Source organism: Phoca vitulina, unplaced genomic scaffold, assembly GCF_004348235.1.
Source record: "Phoca vitulina isolate PV1807 unplaced genomic scaffold, GSC_HSeal_1.0 scaffold11, whole genome shotgun sequence".
Classification (NCBI taxonomy): Eukaryota; Metazoa; Chordata; class Mammalia; order Carnivora; family Phocidae; genus Phoca; species Phoca vitulina.
The window spans coordinates 30786239-30813638 of NW_022589714.1; the positions used below are offsets into that span (position 1 = coordinate 30786239).

The 27400-nt window shown below is 43.0% G+C and overlaps 1 protein-coding gene across 2 annotated transcripts in view; it reads left to right on the forward strand.

The window, feature by feature from the left end:
- Window positions 1–27400, forward strand: part of ELOVL5 (ELOVL fatty acid elongase 5) — an 84283-nt gene that overhangs the window by 38295 nt on the left and 18588 nt on the right. For both annotated transcript variants that reach the window (XM_032409647.1, XM_032409646.1), the window contains 2 exons: window positions 12253–12318; window positions 15078–15265. In XM_032409647.1, coding sequence (XP_032265538.1) covers window positions 12261–12318; window positions 15078–15265 — 246 coding nt within the window. In that variant the 5' untranslated portion in view covers window positions 12253–12260. The remainder of the gene's footprint in view (window positions 1–12252; window positions 12319–15077; window positions 15266–27400) is intronic.

The window sequence follows — 27400 nt, forward strand, 5'->3', positions numbered from 1 at the left end:
CTGACAAAACAATAGCCTGAAGATGTACTTTAAAAAAAATCAGCTGCATGGTGAATTGCAAAGAGCCCAAGATGTGGACAGAGTAGAGTAAGCAGCTCTTCTCAGTGTGCCTGGGGTTTTCCTGGGGTTGCTTTGTTTTTGTCCGCCCCCCCCCCCACTTATTTTGTAACCTGGGAAACCCTTAAGTTCCAATAAACCAGGACAGTTGGCCACCCCAAGTCTGTAACCTGCGGAATAAGTAAATGGCCCTTTTTGTTGTTTGACCAAGTTATCTGAACTCTCCGAACTTTTGTTTCCTCATCTAAAAATGAGGATAATTCCTTATTGAGTCTTTGAAAAGCTGGATTTACAGTAATCAATAAGTTTTAGCTTCCTTGTTCGTTAAGCCTCACTCTGGTAATAAAAGTGTCATATTTTTTTCATAACCAAATTTCATAACCAATTTCATAACCAAAACAGACCTTTTCATTTCCTTCCCAGTTCCAATTTAATCGGGGTAGAAGGAGCATTTATGCTTTAGGGCCGAGCTCCACTTGGTGCCTTGGTCATGTGTCGGAACCAAATGGAAAGCCAACAAGAGAAGGGAGAGTTGACTTTGAAGAACCTCCCCTCTCAGCGTCACTGACCTGTGAGTTTCTAAGCCTTGCCTCTGTTGCTGAGGAACAAATTACTGCAAGATTTAACAGCTTCAGAGAGCAGTCATGGTGGAGTTAGAGCAAACAGGGAATTGTAACAAAATTTGTTAGAAGGAAAAATAGTTTGTCCTTGAGACCATAGTCCTTGTCTAGACTCTGTCAGTGTAATGCAATATATGGATACCGTCTGGGCAACAGAACTTCAAGAACTGCAGGGGATTTATTAGCATCCAAAAGCCCAATTTATTAATCTATATGTACATACACACACACATATATACATATATACCACATATATACATATATACACACATATATATATAGCAGTGGTTCCCAGAGAAGGCTGTTCATCTAAATTAACCAAGTAACGTTTCAAAAAGATGAATTTCTCAGCCTCTAGACTATTGAATCGGAATTTCTAGGGGTGGGATCACAGTGTCTGTTTTTTAAAGCTTCTAGGTGATTCTCGATGCAGACAAAATTGAGAACTCTTTGATAGGAAACTCTAAAAGGCATGGAGGCATGCATTCATTCCCTCATTCATTCGTAGTTTCAACCAGTAATCAGCCACCTGTCAGGCATCGGTCCAGGCTGTCTGGAGCTGCAAATGGGAACATCAGAGGTTTGCCCTTGAAGAGCTTAGAGCTTAATTGGGATTGTGAACAAATGAACAGATAATTACAGTATAACTGATAATCACATCATTTAAACAATAAGCCTGTAATTTTAATCACTGATTGAGATACAGTGTAAGTGGTGACAGGCATATGAAAAGGAGGCAAGGAGGATTTTGCTGCCCCTTTTTCCATCATCTTCCCCTCTAGGGAAGATTTCTTTGGCTTCTGTTACTGAGCAGCATAGGTGGATACAACTGGTTTTTGGTTTTTTAACTTGATAATGTTATTTTTTGATAATGTTATTTAACATAAAATTAATTATCTTATTCTCATGGATGTTGATACATATTGTCACCATCCTTTTAATAAGCATATGAAGATGCTTCTGTGAAAGTTTACATGGGCTGTTTTGTTTTTGTTTTAAAGATTTATTTGTTTTAGAGAGAGAGCACTCACACGAGTAGGTGGAGGGACAGAAGGAGAGAATCTTCCAGCAGACTCCCCACTGAGCGTTGAGCCTGACGTGAGGCTCGATCTCACGACACATGAGATCATGACCTGAGCTGAAAGCAAGAGTTGGATGCTTAACTGTCTCAGCCACACAGGTGCCCCTACATGGGCTGTTTTAAGAGCAGTAGATCATAGGGTAGGAGACCTGGCCTCACATTTTGTCTCCACCCAAGCCCTGTGACCTTCGTCAACTCAGCCACCTCCCCAGTTGTAGTAAATGAATAAATTTATTGGGCATCTTCTACGTGTTAGTTGCTAGGAGGACAAAAAAAGCATCTCAGGTACAGACCTCCTTCCACTGTGCTAAAGATGGTATGAACCATACTGATTTTCTCTTCCATCCACAGAGGAGTCAATGACAACATCCCCTTAACATTCCAGAGGAATTTATCTAGAGACTCAAAAATCTCCATATTCACAGGAATCATTATGGCATGTGATTCATCCAAAATAGAGAATATCAGAGCTGTGAGTGGTGGATGTGGGCACATTTCATTGCCCATGGCCTTTCCAGGGAACTCTGATTCGTGGCTTAGCAAAACTTTTTCGTAGCTATTGAATGTGAATTTGGTAATGGCAAAGGTCTTTGTAAGATGATAATAATACAAACATGTTTGCAACCTATATTGTGTGCCAGGCATTCACCATTCTGAGTATTTGGTATGTATTTATTTAATAACATGAGGGAAGGTACTGTAATTACTTTAAAAAAAAATTTTTTTTTTTTAAGTAACCTCTACCCCCAACATGGGGCTCGAACTCACAATCCCAAGATCAAAAGTCATATGCTCTACTGACTGAGCCAGCCAGATGCCCCTGTGATTACATTTATTTTATAAAAAAACCAGGGCATAAAAGGGTGAGTCACTTGCCCAAGATGACATGGCTAGTAAGTGGTGGAGCGGGGATTTGAGCACAAGCTGTACGGCTCCAGCGTGTGTGCTCCTAACCACTGCTACCCAGAAGTGACAGACTCAACAGGTGTCTTTGCACACTGTATACTGCTACACCTTTCAAGAAGGGGGGGGTCAGTAGTAGATCTGTAGTGTCTGTGTCTGTATCTGTTGATCTCCCAATCAAGCAGTATGCTGGTTGGCATTATGGTAGGCACTTGTTAAGTATTTGTTAATTCAGTGAGTCAGCCACCTTTCAGATGACTGGTAGAGAGAAGGGCAGTCATTCTCTGAGAATTATTGGGAGCACAGAAATAAAACCAGTCCCAGGGATGACCCAGTCCAGGGCTTGATCTTTTGCCTTGTTTCGCACTGCAGCCTTGTGGTGGTTAACTAGTTCTTGTCAGCAGAACTCTGTGAGAGCAGAGTTCCAAGTCCATCTGCAGCCATCTGGCCTTCATCCACCGGCAAGGAGAGTTGTGTGTGTAGATTAGCATTGTCTTTTTCCACATGACAGTGTGCTTTACCTAAGCAGAAGTCATTACCCCTTCTTGTTCTTCTGTGACCAAGTTGTCCTACAAGAGTAACTTTGTTCAGTGAACCCCTCTCTAAATGTTTGTTGGGTAAGTGGGATGGTGTGTGGGGCCCTTTTCTCCCCCTCCTGGAACTGCGGGAAGAGCTTTGAATTTGATGGCACCTGCTGTTCTTTAGCTGTGAATAAGAATTCCCCCAGAAAAAAGTTTGAAGGTTTTGTTACTGTCCCTCTTCCCACTGCTGAAAAAAATCATCTACACCTGAATTTCTCAGATTGACTATATTTGTGTATTGCCTTCCAAAATTAGAAAAATACATCTCTCCCGAGTGGGGAAGAAATTCCCTCAACTGTTTAAGAGGGGAGCGTGTGTGTTAATCATTTTTGGTGTTTTGTTATAGTTTCTTCCACACCTTATGAGGAGAACAACTCCTTTAGAGCTCTTCTCTGGGGAACACCTTCTGTAAGTAGGACTTAGTCTATGTTTTAGGAAGCTGCCGTTGGGGGCTCCTGTGTATCACTGCATGATGCTGTTTTCCCTCTTTTATTTCATAATAGGTGTATGTCCTCATTTATAGTATCACCAATAGATAATTGTTGCATGCATAGAACAAATTGGAGTACTTGCCCTTCGAGGGATTTGGGCTTACCTAAGGAGGTACGGAGTGTGTTCCCATAATACCAGAAAACATAAGTATCCAAGCCCTATCGAAGTTGAAGTTGATATATGCTAAATGAGTTGTCAAGACCTGCAAAGCTACAAGAGGCCAATGGGGAGTCTTTGTAACACCTAATCTGGGCCTGGGAGAAGGGGTTGGAAGTGAAGACTAAGGGAGAGCATGGAGGAAAGACCCACAGATAATTCACTTGAAAACAAAGCCACAGGGGGTGACTCCACTGGTTTAGAAGACTGTCCTTCTCCAGCAGTGGTTAAAATAGTACTTCTTAATTAACTGGTGGCAACCAAGGAGTGGGAGATAGGCACTTCTCTTTTAACCTATCTAATCTTTGTAGTAAGGAAAATTGATTATTGCAACATTTAAAATCCGCCCCACCCCCACATTGGACACTATACCAGAGTGAGGCTGTTGAGCTTTCTTTAACCTGAAGCTATCCTTTGTAGGGCATATTAGTGCCCTAATTTTGCAGTCACTTATCCAAAGCCCTGAATAGGACTGCGTTCTCTCTCTACATGTGTGGTGTATGGTAAGCAACATGATTGTGTCAGAGTATTAACAAGAGTTTGTTATGCCCTTAGAATGGAAGTTAGAAAGTATGGGAATTCTACAGGAAAAAAGAATAAGCATAGATTCGTGGGTTGGCAGAGTGACAATACCGCTGTTGAGGTGGCAGATAAGTTTTCTTGAGCCAAGATTTAATCCGGAGTTATCATTTATTTAAATTCGAGAATTCTAAAGGAATTCTCTTGTCAGTTTACTTTCATATCTGGAAGCTTGCTAGTACTTAGACGTTCTTCCCCTTATGGTCTTTATGACAGTGTTTTTATATTTTATATTTTAACATTTCTGAGCAAGGTATGGTTTATGTTCCTTCTCTCATTGTGGGGCTGATTTTTTTCCAACCTTAGAAAAACCTTTCTAAATGCAGGAAAGAGTGTTGTGACTACCAAATTAAAGCACTATTTAATTTTTCGTGTTATTGGCAGTCAGCTTGAAGAAAGTTCCCATGCCTGCCTAACACAAGTTGACTGTTAAAGAGATGAATGGGTAGAAGAGAAAGTGAAGGGAGATTTCATCCTGACCCCTTGTAGCTCGTCAGCTCAATTGGCTCAGTTTTAGGTGAACTGTGACAATTCAAAGAATAAATAAAACCGGATATGATGAGGAAGTTGTGCTGAACAGTAGTTAAATGTCTGCAGTAAACACATCTGTAAGCCAAAAGCCATGTCTGACTCGACTGATTTTGTAGGAAAGGGAGTTTTCACAGCAAACTGACTGCTGCCTACTACCATCACCTTAGCAGCAAGAAGAGCCAAGACTTGACCCTAGAGATCTTTACTACTTACCTGTGAGTTTAGGAAATTAACATTCTTTACTATAGTAAATTTTAAAAAATCTTGATGTCTTTTAAAACAGATTTGCCCTAAGATCTTAATACTTTTCAGTTGCTGAGCAGCCTTCCAGCTTTCTCCTGCTGCAGATATAAACAGCCAAGATGATGGTGTTTGCATTCTTAGTGAGACCAAAAACTCATCTTGAGAGCTATGATGGAAGAACTGTCGACGCCATCTCTCATTAACCCCAGCACCCTTCTGTTGTCACCACCCCCACCCCGCCATTCTCTCACATTTTGTGGTCCCTCTTGGGAGCCAAATGGAAAGGAGGGGCGTGCAACTGATTTGCTTAAAGCTTAGTGTGGTATCTTTTTTCAGACAAGCCTCCAGTAAACTCTTTTTGTAATAGATCAAAGAGCACACTAATGCTTATTTAACCTCACGCAGATGATTCACCTGGGCATACTGCTCCTGGAGGGAGCTGACAGATGGGTTTTCCACATGAGCAGGGCTCTCTTTGGAGGATGCTGTTTTTGCCCTTTTGTGTTCTGCTTGCATCAGTATGTTCAGGTTTCTGCATTTCGTGTTGTGGTAGTGCCGTATGTTTTCTTGCGTTCAGGCCTGAGGTGCACCTCACTCCTATAACTATTAGTATGTGTGGCAGGAACTTGCTCCAGGACACAGAATTAATACTTGATTCAGGGGCGCCTGGGTAGCTCAGTCGGTTAAGCGTGTGCCTTCAGCTCGGTCATGATCTCAGGGTTCCGGGATCGAGTCCCGCATCATCAGGGCTCTCTGCTCAGTGGAGAGTCTGCTTCTCCCTCTCCATCTGCCCTTCCCTCCGCTTGTGTGTGTGCTCTCTCTCTCTCTCTTTCAAAGTGAGTAAATAAAATCTTTTAAAAAAATAATTGATAGGGGAGGGGGGTGGGGGGATGGATTAGCCCGGTGATGGGTATTAAAGAGGGCATGTATTGAATGGAGCACCGGGTGTTATACACAAACAATGAATCATGGAACACTACATCAAAAACTAATGATGTAATGTATGGTGATTAACACAACATAATAAAATAAAATAATTGATTCAGGTACAGGTATGCTGAACTGTCTCACACCTTCTTATAATCTAGGGTAATTTATAGAGAGTGACCAGCCCCCATTAATTAATTTTTTTAGTGAGATACTTACAGTGAGGCACAATTATAATACAGTCGCATGGTTACCACAAACACCCCAGAACTTGATAGTGGGGAGTGGCTTGCAACTAAGAGGATCTTTTGGAAAATGTGCATAAAAGAGGAATTCTTTAAAATCTATTCTTTTTCTTTTTTGGGGGGGATGGAGGGGCAGGGGGAGAGAGAGAATCTTAAGCAGACTCCACGCTCAGCGCGGAGCCCAACACAGGGTTCGATGTCGCAACCCTGAGATCATGACCTGAGCAGAAATCAAGAGCGGGACACTGAACCGACTGAGCCATCCAGGTGCCCCTATAAAATCTATTCTAATTGACTTGCCTCTGATTTCTACCCTTATCCCATTTTTATTGTCATTATTTTTTCTGTGTGGCCTATGAATGAACTAGTGAATACTTTGAATACTGTTACGGTTAGAATTTTTTTTTAACAGACCCTGTTGCTTTCCATCATGACCTGTAATTCTGAGAAACCCTGTAGGTTGAGTGGGCATCACAGATTTGGGGTTACAGAGGATGGGGAAGCGATGCTTGGCCTGATGTCAGTGTGGCCTGATTCCTGGGAGGTGCTGACCACCCCTTTTCCTGTCTGTGTGGGGAACCAGCCAGATCAAAGAATGGCTTATTCTTTTGCTTCATTTCGGACCAAAGCTCCTCTACCATGGGCCCTGTGCCTGGGCTTGGTCCCTGCTAGTACAATTGTACGGAGCAGCTGTGTTCCCACTTGGCCCAGCTTGCCCAAGCTGCCCGTAGGGTGACTCGGATTACCGAGGAGGGATGTCTCTGGCCCCTGGGCAGCCTGGGAGAAGGGGGACTGCAACCGTCAGGCAGTGCACAGACCTGGCAGCATAGTTGAGTGTCTTCTGCAGAGCGTCAGGGGTTTGTCCAGGGCCCTTTGTCTCTCCTATTCCTTGAGAAAAATACCAAAGAGTAGAGTTGGGCCCACCGGCCACTCGGCAAGTGCCCAGTTCACCCAGCAGGGCGGCCTGCCCTGCCTGGCCGTGGAGAATTCATTTGCTGAGACCTTTTGTACTGTTCCTGTGGCTCAGCAAGGGAGATGAGGAGGAAAAGGGCATGGTGCTGGCAAGCAGCCTGCAGCCAGGAGGATGAGGGGACGGTGGTGGTGAGAGCAATTAAGGTTTGGCATCTTCTGTTCCCAGCCTTTTTGGCCACGTGCTCTCGCAAGCTGTGCCATGTGGTTGCTGTCTGTGGACCGCCACTGAGCGAGCTCTGGGTGCCAGGCAGGGAGTGGAGGACAGGAGGCCTCCTGCATTGCTGCCATCCACTAGCCTGTGGTCTTTGAACATGCCACACACACCCTGGCCTTGGGGCGCTTGCATTCACCTGTCCCTCTAACTGGAATGCCCTTTGCCTTGGTGCTCTGTCCATTCAGGCGTCTGCTGTCTTGTCACCTCCTCGGGGCGGCCTTCTCTAAGTACATCTTCCGAAGTAGATCCTGCTCCATGATCCCACCCCCTTTCCCCTGCTGTATTACTTTCTTGCTAACAGTCCCTTTACATAACAGATTCTATATGTGTCTGTTTCTCTGCCAGCCTGGAACTTCGTCTTGTTCCCTGCGGCATCCGTCAGGGCCCATGTGCCTGGCACGTAGTAGGCACTTGGTAAGCGTACGGCATGAATGAGAAAGTGAATACATGGTACGGAGGGATGCCGGATACATGGCTGGTCAGACAGAAATGTGAGCTGATGCTGAGTAAACGATGAAAGTAAACCTTTGGCGACAGTCCCTTGGTAACCTGTGTAAAAACAAACACCTGCGTCTGACAGGGTTACCGTCCACGTCCAGCTGTGAGCGTGGGAGAGGGAGAGTTTGGGGGAATCATTGCACAAGGCCGAGTCCAGCCCAAAAGCAGGCCTTGTGGTTCACAGACAGGACTCCACTGAGTAAGGACCTGCGTGCCAGGGGCCACCTCTGCCCATCCTTTCTCCCCCATCCCCGTGGACCTTTCAGGAGTAAGCCGCCTCTCTCTTGTTATTCTCCACGTATGTTCTTGCAGAGAATGTTTTGCTCGCTGTTTCATGTGTTCCTAAGTTTGACTGTGAGAAGTTCTACCAACCCAAGCTAAGAATTCTCGCGTGAAGAAATGCAGTCCAAGAAGAGAAGTGCTGTGACTGAGAAAATCACGTGTTGTGTGCGCTTTTGTAGAGCCGTCCCATCTTAGAGTCACAGGGGTACTCTCGCCTGCCGGCTTGCTCGGGGCCTCTGTCCAAGATGGGGTTAGGCGGGGATTGCGCCGGACAGATGGCTTGTAACAGAGTTCTTTAATATCTCCAAATACTAAATTTCACAGTTGCTTCTGGTAACCTGCTGCTGACTTCAGGATGCTTGGACTGAAATTTTACCTTACGTTTAATCAAGCTGCTCTTCTGTTGCTATGATGTTAGCCTAGATTCCCAAATTGAACGATGTCCTAGGCATTGTTCTTACACTGATAGGTCGTTATACCAGTTCCTGGGCCTCATTTTTTCCAAGACCACTCATGTTCTCCCCACGTCCCAACTCTCTCCCACAGGTCTGTTCCCTGTCATAGTTGACTTTTTTTTTTTTTTTACTTGTGTCCACCTTTTCTGTATCCTCCTTACATTTACAAAACACAGCACAACTGGTTACAGCCCCTCTGGGAAGCCTCTTGGTTAAAATTTAGAATGATTGCCTTATTGCTTTGTCAGGTATTTTCCTAATGATCCCAGAATACTGTTATTTGAAGGGTATCTTGACAGCTTAGTATTAAGTATACAGCTTGTTGTAGTATGCATCATTCTAACATCTACTCATTCGCGGGATGAGTTTCGTTTTTTTTTTGGTTTATAACCTCTGGCTTCTTTCCGCGCTATGAATGTCTAGTTTGTTCTAGGTGTCTAGATATGCTCCTTTGTGTTTATCCCTGCTCAGCCATCCTTTGTACACAGTAGGTGCTTGATATTTGTGTATCTAATCACTGTGTTCATTTTAGCCTTATCTTCCATGTTTAATGCCTCATATTAACCGCTCCTCTCTCATGTGATGCTATCAACTCACCTACCTTTCATTGCTGTCCCCCTGGGGGTGTTAGCACTTGAAGGGGACATTGTGGGTGGGTTGTCATGATGACTGGGGGCTCACTGATGGCGTTGAGTACATAGGGGCCGGGGACAGAAGGCCAGCAGTGCCCCTGCTGAGAAGCACGAGTGGCCACTGATGGTTGGCAGTATTCCTCATGGAGTTGAACCTGTTGCAGACATACAGTAGGAAACCTTTATCGAGGGCTTACTGCATGCCTGGCACTGCTCTAGGGATCTTATGTGTATTAAATCATTTGATCTTCTTAACCTCTGAGGCAATTACTTTACATTTGCCACCATATTACAGATAAGAGGTTAAATAAGTTGTCCAAAGTCACATTGCTACTAGTGGACAAAAAGGATTTCAAACCCAGGTGGTCTTGCGGCGCCTGGGTGGCTCAGTCGGGTAAGCATCTGCCTTCAGCTCAGCTCATGATCCCGGGGTCCTGGGATTGAGCCCAGTGTCTGGCTTTCTGCTCAGCAGGGAGTCTACTTCTCTCTCCCTCGGCCACTCCCCCGGCTCATGCATGAGCATGTACTCCCTCTCTCTCTCAAATAAATAAATAAAATCTTTAAAAAAAATAAAAACCCAAGTGGTCTGATAAAGAGCCCAGCGCTTAGCCACCCAATCACCTGCCAGCCTGTTAGGCCTGTATACCTGCTCTCAGCCCCTTTGTGCTTAATGCCTGATTTTTGTATGTGTAATATGATCCATTAGTAAGCTCTATATTCATTAAGTAAAAGCAGGATTTAGATTTAAAATGTTTTGGAAGAAGGTGGATTTGTCCCTGGTGGGCAGCTTGTCCATCAGTAATTCAGCCCAATAGTCAACAGGTGTTCACAACCTTGTTCCTCCTGGTGCCTGTTTGCTTTTGATTGGGGGTGAAGGGAACCCCGTGACCTCCATATACATGGCCTACCATCCATCACAGATAAAGTTAAATTGTATTAGAATGATTTCGATTTCACAAAAACATGATGTTTGTCTTCTAAAACTTACGTGTTCTAGATGATTTTCAGTAGATGACGAAAAAATAGATACAATAAAATTATTTCCCAACTGCAGGACTTTGAATAGATAAAGCATCCTAAAATGGATGGCATTCTTTTTAAGAGGAATTCTGCTTAGGAAATGTAAAGCTTAACCAATTCTCAAGATTTTCTAGAATTTCTGTCCCCTGAAGAGGTTCAGTCTGGGGCAGGAAAATGGATCAGGACCAGAATGGTCTTAGGAGTACAGTATGTTAAAAAAAAACTGTTTAATTTCAGAATTTCAGAGGTGACCTAGTACTGTGATTGTGTATAATTGTTGGCACTTGGATGTGTGGAAGTTGGTGGCTTCCTGGTTTCCAGCCATGGGTTGAGGGAGTCAGGACCTTCCCTGCGCACTCCACTCCCCGCCCCGGAGGGCCGGGGCAGATGTCAGAACAGAACCCTGGTAACTACTTCTTTCTAAGTGTTCTTGGTGGCTCCGCCTGTCTCTGTCTCACTGCCGGCTGGATTGACACAGATGTAACTAGTCCATGGATGAAGGAAAGTTTATCCATGAAATTAGCCAAAGAATACATAATACTTCAGTGTGGTAAGCCAAGGAAGAAAAGTATCATTAAATGATTAACAGCTTACTTAGTTAATAAAACCAATTTTGCCTTTGCCCTGGGAAAGTAAAATATTTGTGGTTATTTCTGTGAAGAGTAAATGTATGCCTTCTAACTTTAATATAGAAAATCTAGTTGATATTGCATATGAAAAGATGCTTAGCTATACTGTAAATGTAAATCTTAAATGGGGGGGAGTTGTGGGGAGCTATAAAATCTTAGAAGATGAAGGTAAATCTGTAACTACTGATAGGAGACTATATTTCCAAGATGTTTTAAGTGAAAGCAAGTAATATGTACTCTTCTTGATATAACATTGTTTTCTGTTTGTTCACTGTAACCTCCACAGTAAGAATATATTATATATCACAGCACAGCACATGGTACTTAGGTATATATTATCATCATACTTATGTGATACAGTAACACTAAAGATTTATGAAAATATTCATTCTCACTAGGGGCAAAGCACTCTGATTAATATTATTGTAACTACTTTTTAATGCTAAGTTGACCTAATCATCTATTAATGGGTTGAAATCCACAATTATAAAAAACACCCATTGGCATGACCCCTTTTGTGCTCAGAAAAGTCACGAGGTATGTCCAAGAAATGTTACCATAGGCTCCTTCTGACAGTGAGGCTTTAGGATTGTGGTTGGAGTGAAGTGATGAGATTATTTTGGGGGGGGCACCTCTTTTCATTTTTAATATTTAAATATTTTTTTTACCACGGACATGAAATATTTTTAAATAATAATTAAAATAGCAAGCAGAGGAAACCATCTATTCACCGGGGCCTTCCTTTCTCCAACATGGCGCTTCCTATCTTGGCTGCAGGCTTACCTCAAGCTTTGGTTCTTGCCCAGATGGAATCTTCTCCCGTCTGCCACCTTTTTCCATCCAGTTCCACTCTTCTCCCCACTGAGATTCCAGCTTCACAGAAAGCATTTTTATGGAACTGCGAAAAGAACTTCAGAAAACTGGCACTTCATTTATAAAGTGAATTCACGGGATTCTGTCTTTCCTTTTGATTTTCAAATTAGACCTAGCACACAAGTTACTTTGGGAATTAAAAGTTTCATAACCTTGTCCGTAGCATATTCTTTGAAAAGGATTTGTTCTTGTTCTTTTATGAAAAAGCACTGTATAAAAGCATTTTGAGTAGAGATTAATCAATGTCTGTTTTTCTTAATAGGTTTTAAAATGGAAAATTTTGATGCATCACTTAGTACCTATTTCAAGGCATTGCTAGGCCCCCGAGGTAAGGTGGTTTTGGTTTTGCTCCCCTCCCCTTATAGACACTTATAAATATTGCATGAAGAGATTCCAGAAGACATTAGCGTCTTCTATGATAAGACTAACACTTTGTCCTGGATAACAAGGGGCTTGGAGAAGTCCTGTGACAATGGTCTTGAGGTGGTGCAGTGTCCCTGGCTATCGGCACAGAGATACAGCTGCTGTGACCCTCTGCTGGCTGTAGCTGGGGTTCAGATTATGCTGGAAAGCTTGCAGCCTGAGAATGCTGCACCTTTCACCTGGTGGTATGTTTTCCTCAGTTGTTGCGAGTCTGCAGCTCAGACCGGTTTCCAAAATGCACTGCTGGAGTAGTTTAAAACTTTTCCCCTCTTACAGTTTTAACGGCTTGTTAATGGCCTTTCGTGTTGTGTCACATCAATGGGTAAATATATACACCTGACCTCACTTTTTTATACTTCATCATTTGTTTCCTTGTAGGAAGTAAATCAGCTCCATATTGCTCTCTTTGAATATCGTCTGTAATGTCTCCCGATGTATCTATAAAAAAGGAACTTTATAGGTTCACAGAGTCATTAAAAAATTGCAAGAAGCTTTTAGGCAGATGAAAAGATTTTCAGTTTCACTTATGATTTTTAAAGTACAAAAGAAAATAGCAAAAGGAATTCATCTCTTAGTGTGGTAGAAATGAAATGTGTTTGAGAACAGTGATGATGTGGGGAAAGAGTAGTTGGTATGACCTCTTTGGAGAGTAATTGTGTCTTCCATTGAAATCAAAAAGCACATGCCCTTTGATTCGGCTGTTTGACTCCTGAGGCTTTATCCTAGAGCTTATCTTGATCATTTATGCAAAGATAGGAATAAGGGTGTTCCCTACAGCATTGCTTGTCAAGACTGGGAATAATTTAGGTGCCCATCAAGAGGCGAAAGGTTAAGTAAATTAACATACAGCCAAATGAGAAAAACAAGTTAGATCATCTTGTATTTACTTGTGTTGAGATGATGCCTTATTTCAACCTTATGGGACAAAAGAATCCAATTTTGAATGGCTGAAACAATAATGATCAGTTTACATTGCCAAGATTGAGCAACCCCTGAGTTATTTCAGGGACCAAGGACACTTGTTCTTGTCATTTTCTACTTTGTATTCTCAGTATATCAGCAGTTCTGTCCTCAGAAAAGTCCCTCCACCTTTCATGACTGCAGAAGCTCCAGACATCACCTGCGGAAGAGGAGGAAAAAAATCTGTTCATTTGCATGGATTTAAGAACAAGGAAACTCTTCCCCAGCGCCTTTTGCCCCACTGTCATTTCCTCAGAGCTCCACGGCCACAGTTGTTTCATTAAGTGAAAGGAAATGGGAGGTTTCTGTGTGTGCAGTTACTGTGTTTGTGATCTATGTGTGCACACAAACGTATGTAACCGCCTAATGTTAGTTGCTAAATGGGAACTTGTTTTCTCACAGTTGATAGCCAGGGCCCAGAGTTGAGAACACAAGGCATTAAGAACCTCCCCCTTAAGTCCACTGGAGCCACCTTAGCATAAGTAGTGGGGAGAGGGTGGAGGGCATCTCCCTCTGAAGCCAGGGCAGGAGCACTACAGAGAAACACCAGGAGAATTTAGAATGTCTGCAAGAAAGGAGACGGACAACCTGTTCCCCAAGTGGATGGGTGCTTTTCCTGCAAGATCAAGAGAAAAAGCATTGGAGAAAGTAGCAGCGTGGCCCAGTCGGGAGGTTGAAGAGGGGACAGAGCCTGTCCCTGCTCGCTGCTGCCTCTCTGAAGATGGCGGAGGCAAAACCTGCATGCGCCTCTGAGCTCCAGAGTAGGTGACCTTGGACGGTAGAGAAGATTGAGGAGCGATAGGTTTTGGGGGTTCATCAAAGCAGCATGCTGAGGGGAACATGCTGCAGAGGTGGCTTCCTGGGAGTCGGCCACAGGATGAAGTTGACTTGCAGGGGACAGGTTAACACCTAGGGGGGTTGGCTGCCAGGGCGTTTACCCCCATCCAAGGAGAGGCTGGCAGGTTGCTCCCAGCAGCTACTTGGAGCTAATTCTCCTCATCCCTGCAGGGGAAAGAGGATGGGAGCACAGGGGAGAGCTCTCCTCCCTCTGTAGCTCCCTTGAATCTGTGCAGGTCTACTCTCTCAAGCCGCTGCTGCTCCCGTGGTTCTTAAATAATCACTTCCCTGGTCATTACTACCTCACCCCTTCTTATTTGTCCCCTCGGACAATGTTGACCATTGCACTCAGAGCAGATGCCTCCTCTCTCATCAGTGACTGTCGTTAAGCTGGATGAATAGCCCATTTTCTCTGAGTCTGCACATGCCGGGCAGGCTGGCAGGCACTTGACATCAGGTGAGGACTCTGGAGTTCAAAAAGCCTGTCATTTCTGGAGTTTCATTATCCTGTGCAGCATTCAGCACATCTGGTCAGTAAATACAGTTAGTGGAAAATTTAGCTTTCTCTTTTCTTTAAGATTCTTTGGAAAATATATATATATATATTTATTTTTACTTAGCAAAAACCACGTATGATATACATGTTATTCAGAACATGTAACAAGGAGCTTCACCTTGTATGACAAGTATTGAAAACTCCTGCTTCCTCTTCCAGTTGGCCTTGTTGGCATTAGGAACTTAAGTATTAGATGACTGTTAAAAAATTATGGGGAGGGAAGATTTTTAGTGTTTGAAAAAAAAAAAGTTGTGGTTGTTTTTTTATCAGCCTTATTAATCACTAAATATTTTTCTTTTATTATTTTCCAGATACCAGAGTAAAAGGATGGTTTCTTCTGGACAATTATATACCTACTTTTATCTGCTCTGTCATATACTTACTAATTGTATGGCTGGGACCAAAATACATGAAGAATAGGCAGCCGTTCTCTTGCCGGGGAATTTTAGTGGTGTATAACCTTGGCCTCGCATTGCTGTCTCTCTATATGTTCTGTGAGGTAGGTCTGTCCCTTAAATGTGCTCTGATCACCGTCCTCAGTGGTGTTCCTAAATAAGGGCAGCTGCATTGCAGGGTGGGATGGGGGGACTGGGAGAGCAAATACATTAATCCATTTTGAGTATGTTTTAAAATTGACTTGCCAAAATGCCAGAGTTGTTTGTATAAATATGCCTTCTAGAATATCTAAAATAGAAGCCTTTGCTATTGGTTTGTGATGTTTCATATCATTTTCTAGAAATACTTTTATGCAAGCAGAACACAGGGTGGAAAATGAACAAAATGTGAAAAACAGATCTGTGAACATTTTATTATTAAGCATTTAATAAATGCAGGATCCTGGTTTGGAGGTGGGGGAGGAAGGAAGTGGGTAGCAGTTGTGTTTGGGTGTGTTTTTTGGCAAGCCTCTCACCTGATCTGATAACTGTAAATAGCTTTGAGATTTGACAAGTTCATTTTTAAAAGCTAAGAAGAGTGGATGGTGAGATCTGTGTTTAAGATCTGAATGGTCTGTAAGTTTGGGCCAAATTATTTTATCTGTATAACTGGGAGGTTGGAAACCATATTTGATGATCTCAAAGGCAAACGTTGTAGCTGAAATAAAAATGAAAGAAATGGAAATCAAAACTTACATCCTCCCTATTTTTTGCTGTTACATAATATAGGCTTTAAAGCTAAACAGGGGAGGAAAGCTGCCCTCCAAGGGTAAGCACAGTTTGTATATGTTTTTAGGGGAGGGACCACCTTTCAGGCTTACAGTACAAATGTCTCACAGCACTAAACTATTGTTAAATCTCTGGGTGGAGAATTAAGCCATGTATAAACATTTGCAAGCACTCCCATTTAGATTTGTAACCTTTTATTGTGGCTTTAATTCCCCAAGGAGTAGTAAAGAAGAAGATAAGGGGAGGAGGGGAGAAATCAAAATGAATCTTACAATTGGTGTTTAGAGGAAAGAATGAATTCTCCGTCAGCCTCAGGCCTCTCCATCCTGCCTCCCTGTCTGCGTGTGGTTGTGTGCAAGAGGGTGTCTGGGTGCTCACACCGGTGCAAAACACTCTGTTTGATGGTGGGAGGTATTGACTGCACCTGTGGGAGCTCAGTGGCTTGTTCTGCGTGTATGTTGCATAAGCCAGCTAAAGAGTTTATGATTAGAGTAGTAGATTTTTATGCTTGATACTCTGTGAAATGCTTACAACCCCTTTTTTCGCTTTTTTCTGTCCTATTCTAGAATGAAGGCAGTTTAATTAGCCTCCCAGATGGATATTGCAGGACTGGAGGCAGGGGCAGAGCACAGGAGTGACTCCTGGGCCCAGCACTGTGCACATCTCTGTGTTCAAGGGACAAACTGCAGCAAGGTGTCAGGTTTTTCAGAGTGAACGGTTTATTTTCCCATAATTGATAGATGCTACAGCCCTTTCCTGAAGAAAGCTTTTATAGGGGTGCCTGAGTGGCTCAGTCGTTAAGCGTCTGCCTTCGGCTCAGGTCATGATCCCAGGGTCCTGGGATTGAGCCCCACGTCGGGTTCCCTGCTCCGCAGAGAGCCTGCTTCTCCCTCTCCCTCCACCTGCCGCTCTGCCTACTCGTGCTCTCTCTCTATCTCTCTGTCAAGTAAATAAATAAAATCTTAAAAAAAAAAAAAAGGAAAGAAAGCTTTTATAGAGTTTATTGTTATGCATAGCACTATTCTAGAGAAAAAATATTTAAATTATTAAGTCTTCTAGAACTTAAGGATCTGCCTTACAGGTTTCTCAAGCCCTGGAGATAGAGCTAGAACGTCAGAATTTAACCTCTCTCAAACAGGTCATTTTTGGGTAAAGAGGGGAAGAACAGTGCTGTATAAATTGCTGCTGTGTACATAGGACTGAATTGGGAGGGTTCCAGAAGCACTGTAGTAGGAAATACAGATTTTCCTCTGACAGCTTAGTGAGAACTAGAGGTGAGGTTGAGCCATCTGAGCACTGGATGAAGAGACTCAAGAAATATACAGTGGAGGAAAACATTTTTAACTGATGATTTAGAGTACATACAGCAGTAATTCCTTAAATTAAATCCACTTTCTAAAAATATGCCCAGATCAGGTGTTCCAGAGTTGAAAATAAGCCCTACTTGTTACGTGGTATTTACATTAGATTTTTGTGTGACTTTTTTTCCTGTATTTACGTAAACCCGTCAGTAATACCATTATAACCTATCCTTTGTCAAGCTTTTCATTTCATCTTAGCTCCTGTTTTTTTCTTTAAATTAGCATTTATATTCCATTGACGAGTAAAACCTAGGACGGCAATCATGGAGTTTTGTGACAGAACAAACTGAGGAGGTCATGGATCCCAGTTGGGCCTCTCATTTCAGCCAAATGTCCCAAGACCTGGAGCTGTTTGCCTTTGGTCACACAGTTGGCAGAGTCTTGATTATTAGTCTTTATTTACCCTTCTGCTTATCTACGTATTTGGGTCTGTAAGGAATTTAAAAAATAAATAGGTAGTCATGGATAAGGTGTGTTTATTTTATCCTGTGTGAATTCACAGCTGCCTTGGCAAGTTCTAGGCTAATACAAATAAAATTAACTGTCACTTAAAGGAGACAAAGAGAAGTCTTGAAAGAGGGGAGATAACAAGGAAGTGAAAGGGGGAGAGTCACTATAACTTTAAAATTACCAGAAGAAGGAAAATAAATAAATGACGGTTTGAAAACTGTGAAACAGAGTTTAAAATCTAGAAAAAGTTTAGACTTGTTCATAGTTATTACATTTGTAGCTGAAATAAAAATGAAAGAAATGGAAATCAAAACTTACATCCTCCCTATTTTTTGCTGTTACATAATATAGGCTTTAAAGCTAAACAGGGGAGGAAAGCTGCCTGCCCTCCAAGGGTAAGCACAGTTTGTATACGTTTTTAGGTGAGGGACCACCTTTCAGGCTTACAGTACAAATGTCTCACAGCACTAAACTATTGTTAAATCTCTGGGTGGAGAATTAAGCCATGTATAAACATTTGCAAGCACTCCCATTTAGATTTGTAACCTTTTATTGTGGCTTTAATTCCCCAAGGAGAGACTTGGCATTACTTGTAGTTATCTCAAAAAAAACTTAGTGTTTATTTTCGGGAAAATGATTGTAGATCCCTGATTAGAAGTGTCTTTGAACAGTGGTGTGTTTTAGATTGAAAGTACAGGACTTTGGGACACCTGGGTGGCTCAGTCGTTAGGCGTCTGCCTTCGGCTCAGGTTATGATCCCAGGGTCCTGGGATCGAACCCCACATCGGGCTCCCTGCTCTGCGGGAAGCCTGCTTCTCCCTCTCCCACTGCCCCAGCTTGTGTTCCCTCTTCGCTGTGTCTCTCTCTGTCAAATAAATAAAAATGAAATCTTTAAAAAAAAAAAAAAAAGTACAGGACTTTATGGCAAGCCTTTTGGCTTTTACTTAGTAAATGAGGTGTTATCTAAAATCACAGTCAGGGGGACGCCTGGGTGGCTCAGTCGGTTAAGCGTCTGCCTTCGGCTCAGGTCATGATCCCAGGGTCCTGGGATCGAGGCCGGCATCAGGCTCCTTGCTCAAAAGGGTGTCTGCTTCTCCTTCTGCCTGCCGCTCCCCCTGCCTGTGCTCTCGCTCTCTCTGTCAAATAAATAAATGCAATCTTTAAAAAAAATAAAATCACAATCAATGGTGAAGGCTCAAATAAAATTTCAGTTAGTAGAAGAGAAACAGCTTTGGGGCGTCTGGATGGCTCAGTCATTAAGTGTCTGCCTTTGGCTCAGGTCATGATCCCAGGGTCCTGAGACTGACTCCCACATCAGGCTCCCTGCTTGGCAGGGAGTCTGCTTCTCCCTCTCCTACTCCCCCTGCTCGTGTTCCCTCTTTTGCTGTGTTTCTCTCTGTCAAATAAATAAATTCTTTAAAAATAAAAATAAAAAAGATTTAAAAAATTTTTTAAAAAAAAGCTTAGTTTGTGTTAGTTACTCAGCATTGTAAATCTGTGCCCTTTGTAGCAAATGTAAAATTCTTGGGTGCCTTTCTACCCTCTGAGATGGAGGGCATATTTCGTCTTTATTGAAGCCCCCGTTTCCCCAAGCTACCTTAAGTCCCTGAGCTCCAGCTTGAGAATCCCCAACCACACAATGCCAGATGTGGCTTTTCCTCGTGATGCGGTAGATGTCCAAGCTGGACTCGTTCCCACTGCTGCCCCCCCCCCCCCCCAGCAAGCTGTCTGAGACACTTCTAACTCCTTTGTTAACATGTCAGACGTGGGAGTCCCACGCAGGCACCTGCTGTCTCCCGATGTGTAACCGTTTTGGTGTGTCTGCTCTCCTCCTGCTTCTGGCTTCTTGTGCCCCCCTCAGCTGAGAGGATCAAATTGCTTGGTTTGTTACAGTCCAAAAGGGAGCATCCCTGTTGATCGGCCTGGGTGTTGTGCACTGATCTCAGTGGTAGCTGCGGGGGAAGCAGGGTCAGTATTGTACAGGACACGAGGCTTTGAACTTTAAGAACTGCTGGCCCCTTTCCTCAGGAGGAGGCACTTTGAGCTGTCAGCCTGCGTGTTATGCATAGTTCTACTCAAACCCCCCGACACCAGTTTATTTCGTTCCTCTGGTCTCTACCCCCAAGAAACTCCCTCTTCTTTTAGACCTAAGGCCACCTCCGTTTGACAAGAATCAATTCTCCTGTGAAGCCAGAAGCACACAGAGTCAGGACCCAAGCTCTACGGAGCAGTGATGATTTCTTAAAAACAATGAAGCGTGGATCACTACATCAAAAACTAATGATGTATGGTGACTGACATAATAAAATAAAATTTAAAAAAGTTTTATTTATTGACAGAGAGAGACACAGTGAGAGCAGGAACACAAGCAGGGGGAGTGGGAGAGGGAGAAGCAGGCCTCCTGCAGAGCAGGGAGCCCGATGCGGGGCTTGATCCCAGGACCCTGAGATCATGACCCAAGACGAAGGCAGACGCTTAATGACTGAGCCACCCAGGCGCCCCTACGGAGCAGTGATTCTTTTTTTTTTTTCTTTTTTAAAGATTTTATTTATTTATTTGAGAGAGAGAATGAGATAGAGAGAGCATGAGAGGGAGGAGGGTCAGAGGGAGAAGCAGACTCCCCGCTGAGCAGGGAGCCCGATGCAGGACTCGATCCCAGGACTCCAGGATCATGACCTGAGCCGAAGGCAGTTGCTTAACCAACTGAGCCACCCAGGCGCCCCGGAGCAGTGATTCTTAAGCCTCTTTTGCCTTCCCACTATTCCCAAGGAACATGACACATTGCTTTCCACTCAGGTGTTCCGCTGGGTGTGGCCTCGGCATCCTGTCCCTTGCACACACATCACTGACATAGAAGACGGCTGTGATCTCAGTGTTTCTTCCCTCTGTTAATATGGCTCCACCACATGTATCGTGAGCACTAGGGTAGAAAAAAGCAAATGCCAAAAGAAAAAGAGAAAGCAAATGCCTGGCCCACGGTTTTACTTTGAACAAAATCACAGATTACAAATAAGATTGTTTTTTTGAGTACTTGTTTATGTTTATTACGTTGCAGTTAGAACTGTCTTTTGTGAATAGAGTGAGAGAACAGTCTCATTCAGAACATTTAAAATGCAATTTTAAAACCGTGATTGCTATTTGACTGGATAGATGGATCTGGATTGGCATAGATCCAAAACTCCCTCTTTCTTCCCCTTTGCATTTCTTATTTTAAATTGTAATTTCAGAACTACTTCAAAATATGGAAAGTAAAATCACATAAATGATATCTATGTACCTCACAAATAATGACCTTTTATTATTGGTCTGAATTATTTGTTTAAAAAAGAAAATACTAGGGGTGCCCAGGTGGTTCAATCTGTTAAACCCCCACATCAGGCCCCCTGCTCAGTGGGGAGTCTGCTTCTCCCTCTGCCTCTCTCCCCACGCTTTCTCTCTCTCTCATAAATAAATAAAATCTTTAAAAAAGGAAATATTATAAAAATGCGTGTGATGAGTACTGGGTGTTATATGCAACTGGTAAATTATTGAACACTAAATCAGAAATTAATGATGTACTATATGTTGGCTAATTGAATTTAATTGAAAAAAATATAAAAATGCATCTGAAGTACAGCCCCTTCCCAGATACAACTTTCTTCTGAAGTTCATGTGTTTCTTCTCTGGATATGTTTTTATACTTTCAATACATGTGTATGTATACATGACAATATATAGTATATTCTGAGAAATTTTTTAAATTTATGTTAATGGTTTACTGTTTATACTCTTTCGATAGCTTTCTTTTAGTCAGTATTATATTTTGAGATGAATCCATGTTGAATCATAGAGATTTAGTTAATTTAATTTCTGTATTACTTCAGTGTTAGAATTTATTATACCATTTTATGCAGCTTTCTTTGCATGACGTACAGGTTTCCTGTTCATAGTGTTGTATGGAGTACTCTTGGTCTCCTTGTGCAAATGTGATTTCTCTTTTTTAAACTAGATATACATCTAGGACTCTAACGACTGAATCTCATAGTCTCTTGTCTTTTAGTGGGGAAATGTAACCCATTTTCATTTAGCATAGTGATTATTTTGGAATAATTTCTATCACCTTTTTTTGGTGTGTATGTGTGTTTTCTTCTTTTTTCGCTCCTCTTTTCTGTTGAATTTTTATATTTATTTTTTCATTTTACTGATTGAATAGTCATTCATTCTAATTCTGTATTATAGTGTTGACCGTAAGTTTTTAATATGCCTCCTCAACTTCATAAAGTCTACAGTGAATTCTTATTTCCACCCTCCTGAGTCACACAGGACCTTGGAAGTTTGAGTGCTGATCCCCCTTTCCTGTATGTCTCCATCATGTTCCGTCATCCCAGCGTTTGCTAACATCCTACACTGTCATCATCTTTATTCAGGCCTTGCTCTTTGCTGTGCTCACTCTTGATCTGTGAAATCCATTTTTCCCTTTGAGGCTCCGTTTCCTTCTCTTGGAGTAGTTCTTCGCTGTGAAGGCTCAACTCTTGAGCATCATTTTGTTGGTCTTTAAGCTTGAATAGTATTTAAGTGGGGCAAAGAATTCTAGATTATTTTTCTTCAGCACTTTGAAGATTCATTCCAGAGAAGTCCACTGCAGTCCTGTTTTTGTTCATTCGTAGGCAATCATTTTTGTTCCGGATAATTTTTAAGTTGCGTTTGAAAATAAAACAGTTGTGTGCCTGGGTAGCCATCTATTTTTATTGATCTCCTTCAGGACTTTCGAGCCTTTGGTCTAACAGACTTCATTAGTTCAGGAAAGTACTCGGCCATCCTCTGCTCAACTCTGGCCTCTCCTCCCCCCTCTACTATTAGACCTGTGTTAGACAGTCCCTGACTCCACATAGCCTCTCTTTCATATATGTGCCCCTTTATCTCTCTCCTCTGCATTCATCTGATTCACTCACACTTTCATTTGTGTCTACTCTGCTGTTCCATCCATCTATTGAGTTTTTACTGTGAATGACTATATGTCATTTATTTCTGAAGGTTTACTTCTTTTCTTTTCTTTTTTTTCCTCATTACATAACATAGGAACATCATGGTGTTTTTTTGTGTTTTTTTTTTCCCCTCTGTGATCTAGATATGACAGTTATCTCCAAACTTAACCATTTGCTTTCAGCCACATTATTCCTCTGGGAATAATTATTAAATCTACACTAAATCTCTTCTTTAAAAACAAAATGGTTTGTCTGGTGTCCTGGATAAGCATCCCGAGGTAGTATTGCTGGGTGGGGTCATCTCAGGTAAGGTGTCTTCCTCAAATAAAAGAAAGATTCTAAAAGGACTTAAATGTAAGCTAACGTCCTCCTTTCTGCATAATGTTTTGGGGAGGGGGCCTCACCGTATAGTTAGGCATCAGTGATGATGGACTTGGTATGTTTCATGTAGCATTTCTGTGTGTCTTTATAGTGGGGGAGTTGGTTCTGCTTTTGGTCAGTTTGCTGCATTGCCAGAACCAGACATCAGTACTTTTTTTCTTTGAGTCTTCTTTTGAAGATTTCTGATGCTGCTTTATTGGAAAGATGAAAGACATTTGCTGGCATGGGTGTTTTGCTTGTGCCTTCTAACCCTCCTCTGTAACTGTGGGGTTAATACAGTTGAAGCATCTCCCCAGGCACCTGACAGTCTGTTCCTCCCTGGGCTCTGGCTTTGAAGGTCCTGATAGAACCACAGAGCAGTTGCTTTGGAAACATTATATTCTAAACTGTCTTGTTGTTTTTCTTTCCCTTCAGGCTTTCCTAAAATAGAAATGTTATTGTGGGGAAATAGGATTTGGAAAAACACTTAAAAGACCTGGTAGTTGAATATTGAATTTTATTAAAAAAAAAAAAAAAATTATGTTTACCAAAGTACTTCCAAAAAAAAAATATTTACTATTCTGCTTTTTCTCATTTAACAGAGGTATAGAGAAATTGAAACATCTGGTGAGATTAATACTTCTCAGAAAGGCCTGATCATTGCCTTAAAATACTTCTTGCTCTTCGTTCCCTTGCCACTGAAATTCCTTGCTCAGAAGGAAACTTTTGTCAGGGAGTGGAAGCACCCATTCAGTTATGTTCGTCTCAGTTTATCTGGCACTGCCCTGAGAGAATGCCTTATATTGGGCAAATGGAGAAAGGGTACAACCCAGACAGCCATCCCCGCACTCCTCACACCCAGCAGAAGAGGGAGGATTACCTTCCATTAGAGTGCAAGCTTCGGAGTTGGTCCAAAGCCAGGCCTGACTTCTCTAAACTGACTCTGCAAACCTTTGGTAACTGGGCCACTGGCAGCGGTTGTAACAAGGAACATGTCACCGGACAAATCCTCAAACAAAGCATACTTAATCTGCAAAACAAGAATCAGTAGGTGGGCTGGAGAAGTCTCTTTAAATTATGCAAAGGATGCTCTGGCCGGGGCCTCAGTACACAATAGGAGCAACACCACTTCAGACCTAGTCATGGGCCTTCATTAGTGGGCAGCAGAAATAGCAAACATCTGGCTAAAATCATAGCAAAGACTTACATAGTGCCTCCTATGCCAGATACTGGGCTAACTCCTTTACTGTTTCTTGGACTGTCACTGCCCTTTCTGCTGAGGGAGAGTTCCCGGGTAGGCCAGGAATTCGGGTCTGTGCCTCAAACCATTGTACCGTACTATCTCGAGATGCTGAGTCTTGGCTTGAGGTTTTCCTCTCCTTAACCACTAACACCCCATGAACTGCAAAATGAGCATTTCTTGCTGGATGCATGGCAGCTACTTAGCAGAAGCCACTCCTCAGGAGGCCTGAGAGATGAGAGAATAGGACTGCCAGCATAAGAGGACAGGGTCTAGGGTTCAGGGGAAAATGCCAGACATCCCTGTTTCAGCTTGGGCTGAGGACAAGCTGGTCCTTTGTGCTTTGTTCTAAAGACTTCTCTAGTGTACAGAGCCTGTCCTTATGACTTAACTGAAAGTATCCCATTCAGCAGTAACCCAAGGATGTTCCTGGTCATAAGGAAAATAAAGCAAAACACTTTTGGAGGTTATGAGTGTGCAGTTATTTTAATGGGCATCCTTATGGTCTGGACATGAAAGATTTGAAATGCAAAGCCGCGTGCTTTGACCTGACCCTGTTCCATAATAGCACAGCCAAGAGCGGCTAGCTAAACCCTGGAAGAACTAGATACTTTCAGTTTTGGAGCAGCTGGTGGTTAATTTTAAACCAAACATCTGCTGAAGTAAAGATGCAGGTAAAAGTCTACTTTTCCTCAGATTGCTTCGTTGGTAGAGTACCCCCATTGTGCTCTTGAATTATTAAGGATTCAAAAACAAGCAAGGAAGGTCAGAGGAACATGGAACTCCTGTTTGAGATTGCAGTTAAACTGAGAGCCAGAATTCCTGGTTGCTGGTCCCAGTGGTTCCACCAAAAAGCTATGTGACTCTGGGGCATCTGTATCATTTCTCATCTCTGTTTCCTTATTAAAAACGTGGCTTGTACCAAGTCTAAAAAATACACACTTGAGCATCCACATAGAAACAATAAGGGCTGTGCAAATGTCAACCCCCACACACTTGGTGTTATGTGGAAATGTCCCTGGGTCCTCTTCTAGATATAGTTTGAATTCCAGTATAGACAGTCTCTTCTCATCTTTTATTGGATGGATGTCTGCTTGGGGGTACTAACCACATAGCTCACCAGGCCCTTATCACTAGAAGCAGCCAGTCCTTTTCAAAAAGGGTTATTTTGTGGCTCTGACATCTTGAGATATTGGGGTGAAAAGCTAATAATGGCCACCCAAGATGACATTCTTTTGCTTATTCTTTAAATGCTAAATGACCTTGTTTCTTGAGATGCTTTGGTAGAATTCCAGAAAGTGCCCTGGAAATGGTTGTCATGCTAAAGGTTATACCACATTTGTGGCTAAATGTGGTGTTAGATGAGAAGTCACCTCTCACCATTAGAAATGATTCACTTCAGAGTCCTGGGAAAAGATGGCGGAGGAGTAGGGGACCCTATTCCAACCGGTCCCCAGAATTGAGCTGGATATCTACCAGAGCACTCTGAACACCCACGAAATTAGCCTGAGATGTAAGAAGATCTGGATCTCTACAAACAGAATATTGCAGGCGGTTGGTTTCAAGGTACAAAGCGGGGAGCTGTGATTCCACGGGCAGATATTGGACGATAAATGGCAGCGGGAGGGAGCCTGGCCATGGAGATCCTACACTGCCGGTGAGTGATAGCCTGCCATGCTGGGGACCGGGCACAGGCTCACAGACTGGTAGCGGCAGGGAAAGGACTTTAGGGCAGCCCCCCGGATGGAAACCCGGAGCGGCGGAGCCACGCATGCGAACTGGGGGCAGCTGGCGGTTTTAGAAGCACAAAGGGCAGACACGTGCCCCAACCTGGAGGCAGGACTGGGAGCGCTGCTGAGGGGCGCACAGCCCAGGATGCTGCAGTTTGTAGCAGCACAGACAAAAACAGAGACAGTGTGGCCTGGAGAGCTCACTGAAGAACAGACTGCGATCTCTCTGCTCTTGAGTCAGAGGGTTGGAAACGGTCTCTTCTGCTCTGACTCTCGGAAAAGATGCGGAAAGCCACCAGGGAAAGCTGCCAGAGAACAAAAGCCCCCCAAAACCGGTTTCCACTGAGGCCATCCCCCACCACAGGGGGCAGGGCAACTCTGCCCAAACAGGGTTTCCTGAGTAACAACACAGCAGGCCCCTCCCCCAGAAGATAGGCTGGGAAAACAAGAGGCCAGCAACCCTAAGGTCCCAAGAAAACAGGTGCATCTTGCTTGGGTGGTGGTCAGTAATTTGGACCTATGCTCCCTCAACCACCCCTCAACAGAATGACTGGGAGGAGGAACCCCCCAAAATAGGAAAGACTCAGAGATTATGACTTATGCCACAGATTTACAAATGGATTCAGATATAACAAAGATGTCGGAGATGGAATTCAGGCTAGCAATTGTGAAGACAGTAGCTAGAATGGAGAAATCGATTAATGGCAACATAGAGTCTCTAAGGGCAGAAATGAAAGCTGAATTGGCAGAACTTAAAAATGCTATCAGTGAGATCCAGTCTAATCTAGATAATGTAACCGCTAGGGTAAGCGAGGCAGAAGAACAAATTAGTGACCTGGAAGACGATTTAATAGATAAAAAGGGAAAAGAGGAGGCCAGGGAAAAACAACTCAGAATCCATGAAAATAGAATCAGAGAAATAAGTGACACCATGAAACGTTCCAATGTCAGAATTATTGGAATCCCTGAGTGGGTGGAGAGAGAGAGGACTAGAAGATATGTTGGAGCACATCGTAGCTGAGATTCCCCCAATCTGGGGAATGAAACAAACATTCGTGTCCCAGAGGCAGAGAGGACCCCTCCCAAGATCAAGGAAAACAGGCCAACACCCCGGCATATAATAGTAAAACTCGCAAATCTTAGAACCAAGGAAACCATCTTAAGGAGGTTAGGGGAAAGAGATTCCTTACATACAGAGGGAGGAACATCAGAATAACGTCAGACCTATCCACAGAGACCTGGCAAGCCAGAAAGGGCTGGCAAGACATATTCAGGGTACTAAATGAGAAGAACATGCATCCAAAAATACTTTATCCAGCAAGGCTTTCATTTAGAATGGATGGAGAGATGCAGAGCTTCCACGACC